Source organism: Brienomyrus brachyistius, unplaced genomic scaffold, assembly GCF_023856365.1.
Source record: "Brienomyrus brachyistius isolate T26 unplaced genomic scaffold, BBRACH_0.4 scaffold54, whole genome shotgun sequence".
NCBI classification, from domain to species: domain Eukaryota; kingdom Metazoa; phylum Chordata; class Actinopteri; order Osteoglossiformes; family Mormyridae; genus Brienomyrus; species Brienomyrus brachyistius.
In genome coordinates this window covers 409,362-430,559 of record NW_026042329.1, presented here as the reverse complement: position 1 = coordinate 430,559, position 21,198 = coordinate 409,362, and the positions used below count along the sequence as shown (strand labels likewise).

General features: G+C 45.3%; 2 protein-coding genes and 1 long non-coding RNA gene across 3 annotated transcripts in view; 1 reads left to right on the top strand and 2 right to left on the bottom strand.

Moving 5' to 3' along the window:
• LOC125724024 (NACHT, LRR and PYD domains-containing protein 12-like) overlaps positions 1-21,198 on the bottom strand; it is a 593,671-nt gene that overhangs the window by 186,949 nt on the left and 385,524 nt on the right. Inside the window, exon 18 of the mRNA XM_049000874.1 lies at positions 3,140-3,225. Coding sequence (XP_048856831.1) covers positions 3,140-3,225 — 86 coding nt within the window. The remainder of the gene's footprint in view (positions 1-3,139; positions 3,226-21,198) is intronic.
• LOC125724029 (NLR family CARD domain-containing protein 3-like) overlaps positions 1-21,198 on the bottom strand; it is an 89,129-nt gene that overhangs the window by 61,270 nt on the left and 6,661 nt on the right. Inside the window, exons 2-4 of the mRNA XM_049000883.1 lie at positions 19,295-19,369; positions 18,442-18,543; positions 15,840-15,953 (exon numbers count right to left, since the gene is read on the bottom strand). Of these exons, the coding sequence (XP_048856840.1) occupies positions 15,840-15,953; positions 18,442-18,503 (176 nt within the window). The 5' untranslated portion in view covers positions 18,504-18,543; positions 19,295-19,369. The remainder of the gene's footprint in view (positions 1-15,839; positions 15,954-18,441; positions 18,544-19,294; positions 19,370-21,198) is intronic.
• The window catches only part of LOC125724087 (uncharacterized), a 198,776-nt gene continuing 183,294 nt past the window's right edge, over positions 5,717-21,198 (top strand). Inside the window, exon 1 of the long non-coding RNA XR_007387131.1 lies at positions 5,717-5,745. This is a non-coding gene — a long non-coding RNA (uncharacterized LOC125724087). The remainder of the gene's footprint in view (positions 5,746-21,198) is intronic.

Genomic DNA, 21,198 nt, shown 5'->3' with positions numbered 1-21,198 from the left:
ATTGCCTGTAATACCAGGAGGACAGCCTTACCATCAGCCTGGAGAAGTTCACCCCGGATACCACAGATCCCTGCGGCCTTCCCTGATCCCAGCTGATTCACCACCCATGCAATCTCAGTGAGATTGGATGGTTCACAGCTGATTGGAAGGTCAGCCTCGAGAACCGTGGACCCTGAAATATCCAACATCCTAGCTGAATGGTCAGTTTTAAACAACTACTCAAAGTAGCTAGTCCAGCGGGTCACAACTGCAGTGTCACCCGTAAGGACTGTTCCGTCACCCACCCTGACTGCAAGCCTCCGAGGAACAGATTCAGATGTGCGCAATGCTTCGATTCCTTTGTAAGCAGGACATGGGTCACTAGGCCACAGATGGAGTGTCACCTGCTCGCAGATTCATCTAACAAACGCCTCCTCATCTGCCCTCGGAGCCTCACAGCCGTTCCTCAGTTCCCAGTACAGACTGGACTTGCCACCAAGTCGTGCGCTGCGACTCCTCTTGATATCTAGGATGCCCTGCGAGATGAAACACCTCCTTCTGGGAACACTGGCAACACCGACACAACCCTCGGCAACCTTCAGGGTCTTATCAGGGAAGGTCTCCCACATCACATCACTTTCGCAAAGTCAAGGAACCACTTTCACCCTGGTCTCCAGAGCCATACGGACCGACACAATCTTCATAGCCAGCTCGGTCACATTGAAGTCACCCATGACCAGAGGAGTGTCACCTCGTGGGCAAACTTCAACCACCGAGTGAAGTTGTGAGTAAAATGTCTCTCTCAACGAGAGATCACTCACTGCAGTCGGAGCATACACTGAAACAACAGAGAAGACACCCTATGAGTCCCTTAGCCTGAGCCTCATAATACACTCGTTGAAAGGAGTGACATCAGACACCATCGGAAGGAGCTGATCCACTACGGCAATAGCTAGTGCCTGAGTATGACAGCCATCAGACCGGCCAGACTAAAAGTAGGAATACCCACCTACAGAGATCTGACCACTCCCTGGTCTGCGTCACTCACAGAGTGCTGCCACTGAAACACGGAGTTTACAAAGCTCCCCCGACAACAGTGGAAAATGGTCATCTTGCTGCAAAGACAAGATGTTCCTCGCGTCTACTTGGATGGGTCGCCTCACACTGGGACCCAAGATCTGCCATGCAGCAGCACCACATCAGCCCCAATCACCAACAGGCCTGACCCTATTAGCTCTCCGACGGTTTTGACTCATTGAGGATGGGGCTCCTGAAGGTTTTCCCCCATCCCCTTCATGGTGCATGCAGTCTTCCTCCAGGCTACTCCTGCGGACAACAGAAGAGTATCTAGCTGTTTGTATCAAGCTGTTGTAAGTTATTTAATAGTGGCTGGAGTGCCAATCCTGGCACCAACCCCAAAAAAATGACTTCTCAACAATTTGGAGGACCACCTGCAGGGCGTTAACGTAATACCCAGGACATAATAAAATAAAACTTTGTTCAAACTACTTGGGACACATACAGTACCCCCCTCTAGCATCCAGATGACTAGTGATGTGTTTGTTGCAAACGAGCCATTTAAAAGATCCGGATCCGGACATTGAAGTTTGTGTTACTGGCGTACGAGCCACGCGACCGATCACGTGACGAGTCAGACAAGGTTCATACCATCAGGATAAACGGAGGGAGGGGCGGGGCTGCGCGTGCTGACGGTGTAGAGGTACAGAACACTAGGGAGGGAGAGGAGGAGAGAAAGAGGGAGTGTGGTGCGTGAATAGTAGGCAAGATGAGTGACAGTTGGAAATGAAGTGGAATTTGGATGCATTTTAATAGCTATGATAACTCAAAGGCAGATGCACAGTTTGCAAGATGAATCTGTCATTTCGAGCAGGATCCACAAACAACCTTCACAGACACTTAAGAACTGCGCATCCAACAGTTCAGAAGCCGGATTAGCCATCTAAGCTGAGGCACTGTCAAAATGTTACACTGTTAGAAAGGTGATAGATAGTTGTTATAGTGGGTAGAACCTAAAACTGTTGGATACTGGTGTTTTGCACGTTGTAATTCATTTATTATTTTTTTTTGTATAATTTGTTATTTATGTTATTTGACTGTTAATAGATCAAAGACAAGAACAGATTTTCCACATATATGATGTTCAATACACGAGTAGTAGTGTTTGAGGTTTTTACGTTTAATCTTTTTATACCAAACATAATGTAAAATTATGGTACTGAGGAAATAATAAGGTTTAGTACACATATCAGTCATGGGTCAAAACTGCGCTGAAGTTGTAATAAAATGAAGAGTCATTTGGGAGCCAGAAGAGCCGACTCTTCTTGGTGAGCTGAGCCAAATGATCCGACTCACTAAAAAGAGCCAAAATTCCCATCACTAGTGCAGACTGAGGAGACGTTCAGTGTCACAGCCGGTTTGGGGAGATTATAGGTGCTGTCTTAGGACAATTCTAACAAATCTCAAAAAGATTTAATGTATTCATACAGAAGTTCCCAGAGTACCATTTCTATTTAAAAGACCCAAACCAGCCCTTTTTTAAAACACACACACACACACACACACACACACACACACACACACACACACACACACACACACCACAATAATTGTGTGAATGCTATCATAAAGTAGCAATAATGGTATTAAGAATAAAAACATGCAAACAAACTTACATTTCTGGACCCCTGGTCTGGTCCTGCACTCTGCACTGTGGTCCACACTATAGCAGAAGCAGAATGTCATAGTACTGCTGTATCCATTTATTTAATTGTTGCATTTTCTCCACATACACAAGTCTATAGCAGGACAGACACACATTCTGTACTCACTTCAGTTTCTCCAGTTTACAGCTGGGATCCTCCAGTAGAGCAGACAGCAGCTTCACTCCTGAGTCTCCTGGGTGATTGTAGCTCAGGTCCAGCTCTCTCAGGTGTGAGGGGTTTGACCTCAGAGCTAAAGCCAGGGAAGAACAGCCTTCTTCTGTGACTCTACACAATGACAGCCTGCAGAGAGACAGACAAAAATGCTCAAATAAATAAAAACACTTCAGCACTAGAAGCATTGCTTTTTAGTAAATGTGAGTTCAATAAAAGGTTTCAGTAATTACAGATTACACTGTGGAATAGCCAGTAATACTGACCTCAGTATCTCCAGTGTACAGTGTGAATCCCCCAGTCCAGCAGAGAGCAGCTTCACCCCTGAATCCTGCAGGTCATTGTCACTCAGGTCCAGCTCTTTCAGTTGAGAGGAGTTTGATCTGAGAGCTGAAGCCAACACTTCACAGCATGTCTCTGAGAGTCTACAGCTGTCCAGTCTGGAATAGGAATAAGATATAAATACATACACTGTACACACAGGTGTATCGAATAAATATCAAAATAAACATTTTAATTTTTGAATACAATAAGTGAGGCAGCATATACTTCTAAAGGAACTAGACAATCCTCTGATGTTCCTCATGTTTCCCGGCATGAAAAATACAGTGAATACTTTCAATTCAAAACACAAATACCATGAAACTTTTAGTGGATCAGGACTGGATCAATGTACTCAAACAAGCTGATTTTGGTACAATAGAGCTTCTCCTGTGAATTCATTGTGTATTTGGCTATTTGTTGTACATTTTCGTAAGTCATAAATTCCAAAATCCTATTCTGTATTATCTTACAGAGCCACTATAAATAAGGACATGATACTGAACATTCTCTAAATGTTTAATCTATTTAAGTATATCAGTAATTTTGTTGTTTCCTTGTCCTAGTCAGAAACACAAATATTTTCTACTTGAGACTCTGAGCTGAGACCAAACCGCTGTTTAATGATTTTACAGGGTGAGTTACCCTGATAATGTAATAATAATAATAATAATAATAAGTTTTATTTTATAACGCCTTTCTCACACTCAAGGATGCTTTACAGTGCAAACAATGATACAGAAAACAATGCAGACGCAACAGCAACAATAACAACAAAACAATAACGGCAGTGTTACGTAGTACCAGTTACATTACAGCATTCCTTGAATAAGTTTTTAACTGAAGATTGAAAATGGTAAGTGACTGTATCTCACGCAGACTATGAGGAAGTGTGTTCCATAATGCAGGTGGTGTCACACAGAACGCCCTGCCACACACAGAAGATCATCTGAATTTAGGTAAGAAGGTTGGAGCCCAGTGACCTTAGTGAGTGAGCAGGGGTGTATGGAAGAAGGTCAGACAGATAGTATCATGGGGAAACCAAAGGGAGCGAGCTCGTGGATTATGTGAAGTAATCAGGGTGCGAGAGAGAGTTGGAATGGAAAATACGCCCAAACGGTGCCAGTTCTGAAGCTGGGAAACTGGCAATCCAGAAGTTAAAATCCAAAATTTAGATTGACAAACGCGGACAAGAATAAAAAACACTGGTGAGAAGTGGCAGCCAAAACGCGCACAACGTTCTCTCAAACGGAACTGATGTCTGATGATAATATGCATAAGTATCTTTATAAAGCTCTGAGCAGTGCTGGGGCTCAGGGATCAGCACTACAGCTGACCCAGGGGTTCTAGGGTTTTGGGTTCAGTTCCTGCCTCTGATATGTGTGTATGTGCGAGTTTATGTGGGATTTGAACGATGTCAAGAAGAGCTTAAGTTTTTTAAATTGCATTTTTATATGACTTCTGAATTGCTGACACCATGACTGAAATCCTTATTTTCTGTTTAGTTATACCTGCAAACCTGTTAAATTTCCAAAATACAAAAATACTAAACTCTCTCTGACACATGCATACAGGTGAGAGTAAATATGGAGGTCAGAGTGCAGGGTTGGCCAGCATCCAGCCCCCTGAAGCTTAAGGGCCCAAAGCCAGCATCACTCTGCCAGCCAGGTATTTAAACCAGTGACCATCTGACCACAGGCACAAAGTCCAAACCCACTGAACCACACCGAGAATGTTACAAATATATACATATCCTGCAGTAACCAGAATTAAAAATAATTTCTGGGTGTCTATTTAAATACACTCTAATTGTTCTGATAAGATATAAAAGCAGTATCATGAATAACATCTGTACTTCTTTAGCAACAGACGTATGTAAGATCACTTACAGAGCTGTCCTAGATTTCTTGATCACAGGCAGGAACCTCTGAAGACCTTCATCTGATCTGATGTATTTCTTCAGATCAAACACATCCAGCTCCTTATCTGACATCAGTAACACAAAGGCCAGAGCTGACCACTGTGCAGGTGAGAGGTCTGCTGCTGAAAGGCTTCCTGAACTCAGGGATCTTTGTACTTCCTCTATTAGAGAATTGTCACCCAGTTCATTCAGACAGTGGAAAAGGTTGATGGTCCTTTCTAGAGATAAATTCTCCTGAATTTTCTCCTTGATGTACTGGGCTGTTTCCTTAATGTTATATGAGCTGGTTCTTGTCTGGCCCAGTAGCCTTTGTAACAGACTCTTACTGGAGTCTGTTGAGAGGCCAAGGAGGAAGCGGAGGTAGAGGTCCAAGTGTCCATTCTTGCTCTTTAATGCTTCATCCACTGCAGTCTTCAGCAGCTCAGCTGATGAGTTTGACAGAAACACATATAAAGCAGCGAGATACTCCTGGATGCTCAGATGCACAAAGCAGTACACCTTCTCCTGGTACAACCCATACTCCTCTTTAAAGACTTCTGTACACACTCCAGAGTAAACTGAAGCCTCTGTGACATCAATGTCATTCTCTGTCAGATCTTGTTTATAAAATATGAGATTGCCTTTCTCAAGGTTGTCAAAGGCTAGTTTACCAAGTTTTAAAAGGAATTCCTTGCCAGATTCAGTAAATTTATTAAGCTTTATTTTATTTTCCATATATTTGTCATTTTTTAAACTCGCCTGGAAGATCAGGAAGTGTGTGTACATTTCAGTCAGAGTCCTTGGAATTTCTCCACTGTCAGACTCACTAAAAAGACTCTCAAGAACAGTGGCTGAAATCCAGCAGAACACAGGTATGTGGCACATGATGAAGAGGCTCCTTGATGATTTCACATGTATGATGATCCTGTTAGCCAGGGTCTGATCAGTAAATCTCTTCCTGAAATACTCCTCCTTCTGGGCATCACTGAACCCTCGTATCTCTGTCACCTGGTGGACACACTCAGAAGGAATCTGATTGGCTGCTGCTGGCCGGGAGGTTATCCAGAGGAGAGCGTATGGAAGCAGATTCCCCTTAATGAGGTTAGTCAACAGCACATCCAGTGACGTTTTCTTTGTTACATCAAACCAGCTCTCATTGTTCTGAAAATCTAGAGGAAAGCGACATTCATCCAGACCATCAAAGATCAACAAAACTTTGTACCTACACAGCTCAGTGGATTCAAGCGATTTCAGTTCTGGGACAAAGTGGTGAAGCAGATCAGTCAGACTGTATTCATCCTTAATCAAATTCAGGTCCCGGAAAGGAAGAGCAAATATGAAGTGAATGTCCTGGTTTGCTTTACCTTCTGTCCAGTCAAGAATAACTTTCTGCACAGAGACTGTTTTCCCGATACCTGCGACCCCTTTAGTGAGTACAGTTCTGATAGGTGTCACACGCCCATGTAAGGGTTTAAATATATCATTGCACTTGACTGTAGTATCTTCTGTTCCCCTTTTCTTTGATGCTGTTTCAATCTGTCTCACTTCATGTTCATCATTGACTCCTCCAGCTCCCCCTTCAGTTATGTAGAGTTCTGTGTAAATCTCTTTGAGAAGTGTTGGCTGTCCTTCCTTAGCTTTCCCTTCAAATACACACTCAAATTTCTGCTTCAGGTTACATTTGATTCTGTGCTGACATTGTGACAGAAGATTTCCTGAAATGAAATGAAGGAAAAATGCACAAGCTTTCAGTAAACATGCAATTTTTATTCCTATAATCTTGAATGAAATTAAAATAAGTGATAAACTGAAATGTAATGCACATTTTTCCATAAACTATGTTTCTGTGGCAAATCAAACACACATTGAATGAGGTACAGCTCTTACTCCTCTCCAGCATGTCAGCAAGATCATTTTGCTCCATGGTCCTCAGGATGTACAGTGTGATCTTCAGAGCTCCCTCTCTACCACAGGTCTTCTGCATCTGATCATCACTGTCCAGGTCATTGTCCTCCTCCAGCTGAGGCTCAGAGCATTCTGGGTCATTCTGATCCAGGTACCTTTTGAATTTCATCAGCTCTTCCTTCAGAAACATTTGAGCTTTTTCCTCCAATAACTGAAATGGACAATTACAGTTTAATTATTATCACTCCAGGCACCGTATCTGTTTATCACTTCATTTGTGAATTATGCTACGTTCCATTTGAATCCATAATTTTGAAATTTCTAGTTGTAAACTTCAACTGGTATGCTCCCTGAAGTCGGAATTCCAACTCGTGAAGTCGGAGGAATCTACACAAGCCTGACCTCAGAATTCAGAATTCATCAACAGAAGTTAAAGCTGTAGTTTTATAGTGTTTATTAGCAGTTATTTGTGTCTTATTTGTGACTCATTAAATCGGTCATACACACAGTACTGTCCAACCGCTATCGTGTTGCTACAGTGTTTTTATTTGCAAAATACAACATAATGTGTTTTTATCAACTGGTATTGCTAACAATAGCTCACAATTAACCTGGCTAGACCTAGAGCCTGTTTCAGAGAGCAGATTTTCATGTTTAGCTGGAAAAAGTGTCAGATTTAAGGTAGTCTGGGTTAAATATGAGTGAACAAAGATAAAGTTCATTTAAACTGGAGTACCTTAAGTATAACAAGTTATCTGGCTAACCAAGAAATCTTGCTTTTTGAAACAGGTCCTTGGTTTGGCTAAATGGCTTTCTGACTTGCTGTACTGGAATGAGGTTAACTTGGGTGTGATGTCATTCCCAGCACCAACTTCTGACCTCCGAGGTAAATGGAACGCAACATTAGTAAATATAATTTGTTTGATAAGATGAACTACTTATTGTACATCTGTAGAAGATATATGTAAATTTAGATTAAATTAAATACACACCTTGAAGAAGGATGATAAGTCTCCATTATGTGGATGTGAATTACATCTATTCACTCGGTCCCTGTGAATAAAACACAGATATCCAACCATTATATTGTTATTTAAACAGATATAACTGCCATCCACATTCTGAGCTTATTTCATTATGGTGGCTTCCTGACATCAGCTTGCTTATGACAGTAAAAGAGAAGCAGTGACATCTAGTGGCAGCATAGAGAGACAGATATCAACTTAATTACCATAACTATCCAGGGGAGGAATGGGGAGGGAAGAGACCAACCCTGGGCCCCGCAATCTATGGGCCCCCAGCTGATTTTTTTTTTTTTAAGAAAACAATCAAGATGAAATTTGTGAGGTTTAGCGGGTTGGCAGGAAGGAGGCAGGAAGGAGGCAGGAAGGACGAAGCAGACAGCAAAAGGCGGGGAAAACTGGGGATTTATTAGGGGCGAGACAGCTACGGGAAAACCAGGACATCACAACAGTACTAAACATCAATGACGGACATCGAACAGGGCAAGACATGGACTGATATAGACAAAGACAGGGCAAAATAACAAGGCACAGCCGGGTATGATTGGGGAAGCACACATGGATAATCAGGGGGCGTGGCACACACGAGGATCGGACGAGCCGGGCATGAAAAAATGTTTATGCCAAACGATTTATAACAATTTTGGTTAAAATGAAATATACAAACATACAAATTTGTCTGACCAATCTCCCCTCCCCCCGATCGGCAGCACTCCTGTTTCTATTTTGCCTCCAAAAAATATCTCGCGTAACCCCAAAGGGATTTATTCTGTCCCTTGTTTCCAGGGTTAACACTAGACTGCCTGTAATACTCAGGGGCTTCCTGTCTCTCGCTGGGCTGCACCTCAGGTTCCCAGCAGGTCCTGGTTCTGGTGTGACCTCTGGCAGCTCCGTAGGATCTGGCTCAGCCACTGGCTCCCATGGCAGTGTGGGTGTGGGTGCTGACATTCCCTCGTAAGTAAGTCACTCGCTCCTGGGTGTCAGGTCTGGTATGTTGGCGGTCGGCATGGCAGATGCAGCCTTCAGAGGTAGCTATTAGTCTACATGCCTGTGCCATATTAGATTGTCTCTGGTCTGCACATGGTACGAAATAGGCTCCATCTTAGAATCGTAGCAGTGGTCCATGTTTCTTTTGTAGTGTAGTTTCATGCCAGAACTGGGTCTCTGGTGGAGAATTGCCTGCTTTTGGCTCATTTGGCACAGTTCCTGCTATAAATGTAAGCCTCAGCAGGTAAACACGTGTCCAGACTCCTCTTTTTATCAAGATATACGCTGGGGATGTGCCTGTAGTTTCATGTGGACTGTTATTATGCTTCAGAAGGAAAGGATCTATGTAATATAACAAGACAGTAGCACATTTTAAACTTCGTTGAAAGGTGTGTAGGATGGTATGCTAGTACAGTGGTTAGACCTGTTGCCTCACCTTTCTGGGGCCAAAGTTGAAGTCTCCAACATGGCACCATATGTATGGAGTTTGCATGTTCTCTCCATGTTGTCATGGGGTTTCCTGTGGGTACTCTAGTTTCCAATCGAAAACCATGTTGAGGGTCAATGGAGTTACCAAGTTGCCTGTAGATGTCAGTGGTGTGTGATTGTCCTGTGATGGGTTAGTGCCCCAACTTGGGCTGCTCCTTGTCTTACATCATGGCCCATCGTCAGTGACAATTTGCTCAGGCAGGTCAAAGCTGCAAAACATCTGCCTCAATGTCTAGATAGTCTTCCTTTATATCATCCAGCACCACTGGTGTTGTCCATCAGCTGTGTGGTACCAGTACAATAACCTCAATCTCAACCACTCTGTGTTGACTTTATGTTTCAGTGCCTAGGGGACCTTGCTGGCCTTCATGAAGCATGGTGTGGTGCCAGGCTTCACCTGCAGCTTGACCTTCTTCCCCTTCATGCTTCTTGGTTCATCCTTGAACACCACTGCATGTCGCCTCAGCACTGCTGAAGGCCTCGTCTCATCCACTGACACTTTGTTCTCTTCAATCCAGTCCAGGAAAACGGTCTCTAACCATGGCCAGCCCATCAATGCTGGGTAATCCCTTTTAGCCACATAATTGGGAAGTCTGGCCCTCTGTCTGTTCAGTTCCCCCAGGACCTCTGCCTTTCTGGTCATGGGGACAGTCTCGCCGGTGTAGGTCTTCATCATGAGCCTTGTACGTCTAGCAGAATGTAACTCAGCTTTTCCCTGAATATTTTCTCTGCCATGAATGACACCGTGACACCAGTGTTAGTCTCCATCTTGATTGGATGTCCCTCCACCAGTGGTGTGACACCATAGGCTGCTGTGCCGCCTTTTACTCTCAGCACTTTGACCAGTAGCTCCTCTTCTGAGTCAATCACTGCTGTCAGTCTGGTCCTGCTTTACAGCCTGCAGTTTTTTATTTGAATGTCACTTGTCTGTTTTCTCTTTCCGTGTCTTTTCCTTGTCCCTGTATAATTCCTTCCATTTCTCCCCCTTTGCCTTACAAACCCGCTCAGTGAGCCCTTCCTTACCACAGCCGTGGCCTGTGAGCTCTTCAGTCCAGCACTATGCTGGGTGGTGACTCTGCTTCCACAGGGGTGACATTCCTTGCTGCCACCTCTCTGCACTGTCAGAGGCGGCTGCTGCTGCCTGCACCTAGATGCCACAGTGAGCTGCTGTGCTTCCCTCTCTAACAGCTCCATGGATACAGCATTTTCTATGGCTTTTTGAAAGGTGAGGGGGGTCTTCTGTAAGCTGGTGCTGTTGGATTGCCTCACTCTGTAACCCTCTCACTAATCTATCATATAGCAGGTCATTCAGCCACATACTGAATAATTAAATCTCCTGCTTCCTGTTTCTTTTTGTGAAACCTAAACCGCTTTCCTACTACTAGTTGCATAGGACAAAAACATCCTGTAAAGTTTCTACAATTTCAGTGTATAACCATCTGGTTAATTTGGCTGAAGCAGATCTCTCAGTAATCCAGAAGTTTTAGCCTCTATCATGCTCAAAATTTGGCACAACCAGCTCCCCTTTATTGCCATTAGTTGTAAATAGAACCGTTCACAATAAGTGACCCAGCTCTCCATTGTTTCATCAGACTGCTGGGACGCTCCAGTCAAATGTTTTTTTGTTTCTTTTGTTATAAACTGGTCATTATCTTCTCAATTAGCACATACTCTGCCCTCTTCCAAATGGTACCAGGAGCAGCGACAAAACATCCACAACTCCGGATGTCAAACTCGAACGTTTGCGGGAGTGAACAGCAGAAAAAAGTCTGTCCTCGTCATCACTGAGTGTTTGTAAGTGATTATGTAAGTGATCACATAATCATCAGGGAGCTTTATTTTGAAATTCATGAGACGGCGTGAGAGTAGCGCACAATAGTGAGTGTTTATGGGAAAAACGGCAAACCTTAGGCTCACTGTGATATAAAATTCATGATTATGCAAATGTATATACATATCTAATCAATAATTAATAATAGAACTTATAATGGTGCTGTTGATTTACTTGTAATAACTGAAACAATATAACCTCACTTGAATCAGTCTGATATATCAAACACAATGTACTAATGCAAGCTTGCTTACTGTAAGTAAAGAGATTTCTATTTTCTGTGAAGGAACTAACGTTTGCCACACTAAAGCTTGCTCAGCAAGGGTCTGGGTCAGCATGACCTGGAAGTGAGAAAAGTAATTGGGTAATTGGATAAATGTAACTTTACTCAGTATTAAACTGCAAAGGAAAATTCTGTTCAGGTTGCCCTGCTCTGTGCTGATAAGCAAGCCTCAATAAGCAGAAGTGCCTGGTGTCTACAGACATCTGATCATTTTCCTTGAACAGTCTGATGACTGGCCCATTTTTGGCTATAAGAGATGTATGCACTTGTTGTTCGGAGAGCAGAACACGAGACGCATGATTGCTGAGTGTCTGGTCCCTTTGAGCTCATTGGATAATAAAGTTTGTCAAACACTTAAACATCGGACTTCGAGAAATTTCTTCCACATCACGCACAGACCTCCACTGCACTTCTCATGCATCTTTGCAGGAGCAGCATGTAAAGTGAATCGCTTAAGAAGCCTGATTGATTGCTGAGAAGTTAAAGTTTGTCCCCTCGGGAAGTGGAGCGAGGTATGATATCTTTAAGTAGGCACTGTAAAGTAACACTCTTCATTGTTTTGTAATGTTGTTCTTTATTTATTACTTAGATTTGTGTGACTCCCGAATATTTTGTTGTATTGACTTTGTATGTACAAATTATTATTTGTACATACATTATTGTATGTGCAAACTCACTGTTTATTTATATTCTTTACCTAAATATATATTTATTAATATATTCTTTAGTTTCATGGTGCTTGCAGAGCGGCAATAAATTCATTGTACCCGTTTGGAGACTCTACTTTATTATCGATTTCGAGGGCAGCAACACATCCTGCTCACTGCATGTTCATATTTCACCTAAAACAGTGTTTCTCAACCCAGTCCTGCTCCCACCCAGCTCCCAACACACCTGTACCAGGTATTCAGTGTTCTTGATTGGCTGTGTGCTAGAAAGGGGAACAAATGTGGACTGTCTGGGGGTCCTAGAGGAATGGGTTGAGAAACCCTTTGTGTGAAACATGGTTTAATATCCGGGGCTGATTGTGTCAATTTGACATGCTTAGTGTAAGTTATTCTGACCATCAATTATCTAGAGGAGGGACATCTGGTAAAAGAAAATAGTCTGATAGTTGACAGGCAGGCTTTATTATAAATTATGGATTTTGTTTTACCTCCCCAAGAGCCGACACCTTATCGCGGTGGATGTTTGAATGTTCCAATGATCCCAGGAGCTAAGTTGCCTGGGGCTTCATCCCCCTGGTAGGGTCACCCAAGGCAAACAGGTCCTGGGTGAGGAACCAGATGACGTGCGGCGCATTACACCCCTTATGATGGAAGGGGAGTTGGAGAGCGCTCCTCCTGGGGACTCTCTTGTTCTGCTGGGGGACTTCAATGCTCACGTGGGCAATGACAGTGAGACCTGGAGGAGCGTGATTGGGAGGAAAGGCCCCCTTGATCTGAACCCAAATGGTGTTTTGTTCAGTGATCGTCACAGATTCACCATAATGAACACCATGTTCAAGCATAAGGGTGTCCATATGTGCACTTGGCACCAAGACACCCTAGGCAGCAGTTCAATGATCAACTTTGTGGTCGTGTCGTCGGACTTGCGGCTGCATGTATTGGACACTCGGGTGAGAAGAGGGACGGAGCTGTCAACCGATCACCACCTGGTGGTGGGTTGGCTCTGCTGGTGGGGGAGGAAGCTGGTCAGACCTGGCAGACCCAAGCGTATAGTGTGGGTCTGCTGGGAACGTCTGGCAGAATCCCCTGTCAGAAGGAGCTTCAACTCCTACCTCTGGCAGAACTTCGTCCATGTCTCGGGGGAGGTGGGGGACATTGAGTCCAAAAGGGCTCAAAAGGGCACCTCCATTGTGGAGGCGGCTGACCGGAGTTGTGGCCGTAAGGTGGTCGACACCTGTCATGTCGGCAATCCCCGAACCCGCTGGTGGACACTGGCGGTGAGGGATGCCGTCAAGTTGAAGAAGAAGGCAAAAACTCGGGTATGGGAGGAGTTTGGAAAAGCCATAGAGAATGATGGCTTTGAGGAGAATCTGGTGCACCATCTGGCAGCTCAGGGTGGGAAAGTGGTGCAACATCAACACTGTTTATGGTGGGGATGGGACGCTGCTGACCTCAACTCGGGACGTTGTGAGTCAGTGGAAGGAATACTTTGAAGAGCTCCTCAATCCCACCGACACGCCTTCCAATGAGGAAGCAGAGTCTGGGACTTGGGGGTGGACTCCCCTATCTCTAGGGCGGAGGTTGCTGAGGTGGTTAAAAAGCTCCTCGGTGGCCGGGCCCCAGGGGTGGATGAGATCTGCCCGGAGTTGAGATGAGATGAGAACCCTTTATTGCTGTTGCAATACACCATGTCACTAGTCATAAGTACCAGCGAAAAAACTGGCCATCAACCCGACCATACATATACACAGACATCACAGTAGGGGGTAGATAGGTCGGGAAGACAGGGGCAAACAGAGAGAAGAAAAGAAACAGAATAACATGAGGAGAGAGGAGGAGAATAAAAAAACAGCCCCCAGACTGTACTCCAGTGTGGAGGGCATTGTAGGAACCGAAAAAAACACCTCAGCAACATAAGCACATGGTCACTACACCTTACACATAAAATGACACAACTTGCAACAGGTGAGGGAAATGGGGAGGTGGAGGTTAGTTTGGAGAGCAGGGCTGAGAGAGTCTCTCAAAGCATAAGACAGTAGACTAGACAAGATGAGAGGAGCAAAGCAGGGAAGATAAGGGGAGGGAGAGGGAGAGAAGTGCGTTCCTCAAGGCTCTGGATGTTGCGGGGCTGTCCTGGTTGACATGCATCTGCAGCATCGTGTGGACATTGGGGACGGTGCCTCTGGACTGGCAGACTGGGGTGGTGGTCCCCCTCTTTAAGAAAGGGGACTGGAGGGTGTGCTCCGAATATAGGGGGATCACACTCCTCAGCCTCCCTGGTAAGGACTATTCGGGGGTGCTGGAGAAGAGGGTCCGCCGGATTGTCGAACCTCGGATTCAGGAGGAGCAGTGTGATTTTCGCCTTGGCCATGGAACAGTGGACCAGCTCTATACTCTCAGCAGGGTCCTGGAGGGTCTGTGGGAGTTTGCATAACCAAGCCTACATGTACTTTGTGGACCTGGAGAAGGCATTTGACGATGGGAAGTGCTCTGGGAGTATGGGGTGCCAGGCTTCCTTTTAAGGGCTGTTTGGTCCCTGTACGACCGGTGTCAGAGCTTGGTCTGCACTGTCGGCAGTAAGTCGGACTCGTTTCCAGTGAGGGTTGAACTCCACCAGGGCTGCCCTTTGTCACCGATACTGTTCATAGCTTTTATGGACAGAATTTCTAGGCGCAGCCAGGGCATTGAGGGTGTCCGGTTCGGTGACCTCAGGATTAGGTCTCTGCCTTTTGCGGATGATGTGGTTCTGTTGGCCTCATCAGACCATGACCTTCAGCTTTCACTGGGACAGTTCGCAGCCGAGTGTGAAGCAGCTGGGATGACAATCAGCACCTCCAAATCTGAGACCATGGTCCTCATTCGGAAAAGGGTGGAGCGCTCTCTCCAGGTCAAGGAGGGGGTCCTTCCCCAACTTAGCTTCTGTGTAGATTTCGTTTCTCATTTATGCTTTTGATTTTTTTTCATTATAATTAATAAAATCTGTTTATCATAATTTTACTTTCAGTTTTCATCGCATAAATATTACATTTATTATGATCTGGTTCAGCAACAATTTAAATATCATCCTTGGGCAAGAATTCAATTCTTAGATTTCTTGTCAGATGACTTACCAGGACATACATTATAAATAGGCACAGTCTCATTAAAAATGTTCAGACTGAAGCCTCAATCTGAGCAGATATAATGAGTCCATGATAATGCATTTATTTATTATCAAAGCAGGAACATCCATCCCAGAAGAAAACAAACTTAATCGATATACAGCAGTGTGCAAGTGAGCCTGCTTTTTTCTAGCTGTATGCAGAAGATTGAAATTTAAAATGCAGTTTTTAGTTAACTTCCAATTTCAGCTTGCAGGCAGTTAGTCTTCACAGAAATCCCCATTCTTTTACCTCAGACATGATTTAAATAGAATACAGACAAAACTTTTTTAATTGTCAAAAACAATGGGATTTGCCAAAGGTAAAAAAATCATGCATTCATTATGACGTGTTTCCTCATAGCTTGTGTCTGCCTCTGTATTTTGAGTCTGAGGGTCATTTGTTTAAATGCACATTTACCTTTGATCTGATGGAAAAGGTTCCTCTTTGAAGTAGATTGGTAGGTCCATTGACCTGTCACTCTTTATGGAAACACAGCTGGGTACAGGTGAGCCTGCTCTCTCCATCAGGACACTGTGGACAGCCAGAGGAAAAATCCATCACTGTAACGGCTTAATCCCAACTGAGGTCACGGGGTTGGGGGGGCAGAGCCTATTTCTGGAAAAGGGGCACAGGCAGGAACCAACCCTGGGCAGTCACCAACACACCACAGTGCACACACACAATTCAGACTCGCGACTCAACCTGTTCTACATGGTTTTGGACTGTGAGAGGAAACCGGAGCCCCCAGTGGAAACCCATGCGAACACAGGAGGAGCATGTGAACTCCACACAGAAAGGACCTACGCCCAACCCCAGAATTAAACCCAGGACCTTCTTGCTGTGAGGCAGCGCTAACCACTGTGCCACCATGCTATGCAAGAAAGAGCCTCATTATGTAAATATAATTCATATGAGAACAGTGTCACAGTAAACCTTCAGCTGTTTAGCCTTCTGCTCTGCCTTCATGTACTTTGACATGCTGTGAAGCTCTTGATGCAAACAGGCTTGTTTTACGGTGTGGAAGAAAAGTTCCAGTAGAGCTGGGGAGAGATGCATTGTGGGAATGTTGCCCGTGTCTTAGGCTAGAAAGCAAAAAAGTGCCTTTATGGGGAGTTACAGAAATGCATAAAACTTGAGCATTTTCTTTTTTCAGCAGTTCACTTCTTTGGAATGGGCGTACTCTGTTTTCCTGCTGTCAACTCCAGGATGCCGATCCTTAATAAAGAAATTTCATCTTACTCAAGTCCTGTCAAACAAATTTACTTTATACTTGGTGCTGAGCAGAATTTCGAGAAGACAAAGTGAATACAGGGTTTCTTGATTTTTCTTAGTATTATTGTTACAGCCTCTGTCACTATGATCCATTTGCTAAATAGGTTTTAGACTTTTTGTTCATAAACATTCACCTCTTTTAAGAACAATATCATAAATAGAAAAAAAGGATGTTGGTGGACATAATGGAATGAAACCTTGTTTCATTTGCAGTGTAACCACATTAAAACATTTTTATTAATAACGATTAGCAATTGTCCTCATTGCACAATGCACACGTCAGAAACAATATAGTCTGTGCAGGGGGACCCAAACATGTTTTTCTGGACAAAGTCAAGTCAACTTTATTTATATAGCACTGTAAGAACAGTTCTTGCTGAACCAGGTGTTTTACAAAGGTCATAAAATCACAACATGATATCAAGGTATAAGACCTACATAAAACACAGATACACTATCTGCTCTGTAGTGCATTTAAGTCTCATCAAATGCTAATGAAAATAAATGAGTTTTAAAGACTAAGACTGAAGAATAGCTAATATGCAGTGGTAAGCTATTCCCAAATTTTGGTGCTACTACTGCGAATGTATGGTCACCCTTTGTTTGGAGTGGACAAAAGACGCCGGTCAGAGGACCTCAGTGACGTTGATGCAGTATATGGACATAACAAATCGGTGGAAATATAAGGAGGAACTAACCCATGTAGGGCTTTAAAACTGAATATTAAAAGTGGATCCTTGGAAAAAAATGGAACAAAATGTAACATCATATAAGTAAAATAAACCTAGATGCTTTCGGAAAAATAACAATTTATTCCCTAAAAGTTCGCCCTGACCACTACCAATAGGATTTTCTGAGTGGGAAGATGCGGAGACCAAAAAATATATACAATAAACTTCATTTATATTTATTACATGACATGTATGACGGAATTTCGTCTTTTGGGAATCGTTTGGGAATCTGTTCCCATACATTGGATGTTCTTTGAGACACGGCTTAGCTAAGCGAGACAGTGAACCCGGTCCAGAGCAGACTTGTTCACTCGCGTAAGTTACCATGGTAACTCAGCGGGGATTCATTTAAGACACTCCCACTTAAATGAGCCAGACTTGTCGAAATAAATCAGACTTTCCCTTAATTCATGGAATACCCCCCAGGCATGAAACAAAGATAACAATACACTTGGGAACCAGGAGCAGTAGCAAAACAACAACTAACAGAACCCATACCAGCTCAAATGCAATGACTGACTGAAGACTACAGCACGGACAGATACTTAAATAGACACGTGACAAGGAGTAACGAAAGACAGGTATGGACAGTTAATCACTAAGGACTATGACTATTGAAGCATAGCTGAGGGCTTTTGACAGATATCCAAAGGATAAAACACAAGGTGAAATTTAGAACAACAGGGTAACTGAACATTACTATATATTACTACATAGAGGGAACAAAACAAGGGACTGTACAGAAATACATCAAATACTAACACAGGTTTTACAAGAAATCATAAATGTTAAACACAACAAAAGAGAGGTGACATTCCAACAACAAAAAAAAAAAAAACGTGACACAGTTGTCCGATTTGCCCATTAAGCCACATGGCAGCCCAGGGAACAAGAGAACACAGTACAAACTAAGAACAAACGTGATGGCCAGCGGCACCTGCTGGCCAAAGAGGGAAATGACATACAGGAAGAGGCGGGACAGGGATACACACAAACATACACAGGATCAGTCTTACCTTTCAGTTGTCTTCGTTATACACTCCACAGAGGGGTTCATTTTAGAAAGAGCTCCCCCCATTTTTGTGCCGATTCAGACCAGATGACTCGTTCTGGGGCCTCTGTGAACATGAAGGTAAAGGTAGATATGAAGGTAGATATGCACATACATGCATAATATTCAGTACTCAGACCTGTCATTATTATGGAGCCCCTGAAGGGACCTGTGCAAAAAAATAGGAGATACTTTTGGGTACCAGGGCCGGCATCAGAGTGGATCTACTGGGCTGGCATCTAACTGACTATGGGGGGCACTATCAATCGTGAACTATATTCATATGAGCGACACTAGAGTTTGACAATTTTTCATGACTCCCGTGTGTTAGGTTGAAGAAAACTGTTATTATCTTTTTGTATGATCGGTAACGGCTAACCACATATTGTAATCAGCTTGCACATACCTCGGGTATGTGTTCAACGCCTAAATACCTAAAAGACAAACATAACTGTCTCTCACTTCTTACTTCCTTATCTTGTATGACTCTTGCGCCTCCCACTGACTATAAATAAAGGAGCCAAGGGAAACACTCTGTGTGACACAATCTGTTGGCTGTAGCTCAGTTTGTTGTGGCACAGAGTGTGGGCACCCTTGCGCAAGTAAAACATTAAAGTGTGTTGTCTCATGATTCATAGTGTGTTCAGAGTTGGAGTGTAAAGCGTCAGCGCTTTCTCCAACGTTGGGGTGTAAAGCGTCAGCGCTTTCTCTCACATATAAGTACCAGAGTTGGGGTGTAAAGCGTCAGCGCTTTCTCTAACATATAAGTACCAGAGTTGGGGTGTAAAGCGTCAGCGCTTTCTCTAACATATAAGTACCAGAGTTGGGGTGTAAAGCGTCAGCGCTTTCTCCAACACCGTGGGTCTCGGGATTCCCAGTGATGTTAACGTTAGCTGCAACAACAAAAAAAGACCCAGACAAGCAGTCAGTCATCATAACTGCCCCCGTCAATGTCATGCAAACCCTAAGATCACAGGACTAATGAAAAGTAAACGAGCGCCTTTCATATGCATCTCTAGTGATGCATAAAACGCAGACACAGCGCAATGTTTCGTTCAGATTGAAGGCAGGAACAGCTTACCGTTGATTAGGCTTCCCATGAGTGACACAGCTCAAACTCCATCAGCTTCTCAACTTCGATATATATATTTCTGTAATTCCCAAGACTGCAACTTATTCACCAATTTCCCCTCTGTATTAGACTTTATGAGACTATATATCAGTTGCTGAGGATTTCACCACAAGCTGTCAGACTGTGAGACATAGGCCTGTTCTCAATTTCTTCGGATCCGAGTAAAATTTGTAAACGAAGAGTGGAGTTTGGTTTTGTCACGGGATACGGTCGGGCGAAGCGGGCAGAGCGAGCAAGGAGCAGGCAGGCAAGCAGGATACGGGAAAACGGGGTTTATTAGGAGCAATCCGGGGCAGGGAACACAGGACGGCAACAGACATCAATGACGGACACTGGACTCGGGTAAGACACGGACTGATATACACAGGACTGAGCAAATGAACTAGATACAGCTGGGTACAATTGGGAGAAAACACGTGGGTAGGCAGGGGGCGTGGCACACAGGAGGAGCCGACGAGCAGGGCATGACAGAACCCCCCCCCAAAGGCGCGCTTCACCGGGCGCGCCAGGGAGGAGGCGACAGACGGGACACGGGAACCGGGACCTGGAGCAAAAAAACAACCATCAACGAGAGACAGGAAACAGGACCGAGGCACAAAACACAGCCAGGGACAAGACAAAGGACAAAACCTGACAGAGGGTCGGGAAAGCAGAGAGACAGACCAGGAAGGGAGACACAGCGGGAACAGGAGGAACAAAGGGGCCAGGAGTGCAAGGCGGGTACACCGGGGCACAAGGAACAGAGACGGGCGGAACGAAAGGGCGAGCAGAAAACGAAGGGGCAGAGACAGGCGGGACAAAGACAGGGGCGTAGGGAGACAAGGAGGGGGAACAAAGGGGAGCCCGAGGGAGCCCAAGCGGGTGACGGGAGGCAGCCAGAGGGGCCGCAGGCGGCCGGGAGGCCGGAGCCGGAGGGGACCTCGGAGGGGCCGAGGAGGCAGGGCGAGGGACCCGCGGAGGGGCCAGGGAGGGAGCAGGAGGGAGCACCGGGGAAGGCCCGGAGGAGGGGGGAGCTGCAGCAGGCGGCGACGTCTGGGGGAGGGCCGGAGGTAGGGGCCCCGCAGGCAACCGAGGAGCCGCCGTCGGGGAGCCCGCAGGCGACCGACCAGGCTCTGGAGAGGGGAGTGAGGCGGGGCGACGAAGCCTCGGAGGGGGACCCGCAGGCGACGCCCGACCCGGAGGGCCAGGACCCGCAGGCGCCAGCCGAGCCAGAGCGCAGGCGAGGGAGGGCGAGCCAGGGGGCAGGGCGGGCGGGACCCCAGCCCTGCGTCTGTGTCCCCTTCCCCTGCGGGACACAGACAGGCCGACCCTAGTTCGGGGTCGATGTCGCCGGGGCGAGGGACAAGGGGTTACAAGTTCTGTCCCCGAGGGGTCCCATTCCAGCTCCTCCACCTCCGAAGAGGGAGGAGCCAAGATGGAGTTGTCCGGGACCACCTCGGGGACTAGGACAGGGACTGGAGCTGCTGCAGGCGGAGGGGGCGCCTCTGGAGCTGCTGCAGGCGGAGGGGGCGCCTCTGGAGCTGCTGCAGGCGGAGGGGGCGCCTCTGGAGCTGCTGCAGGCGGAGGGGGCGCCGGGACAGGAACACGGTC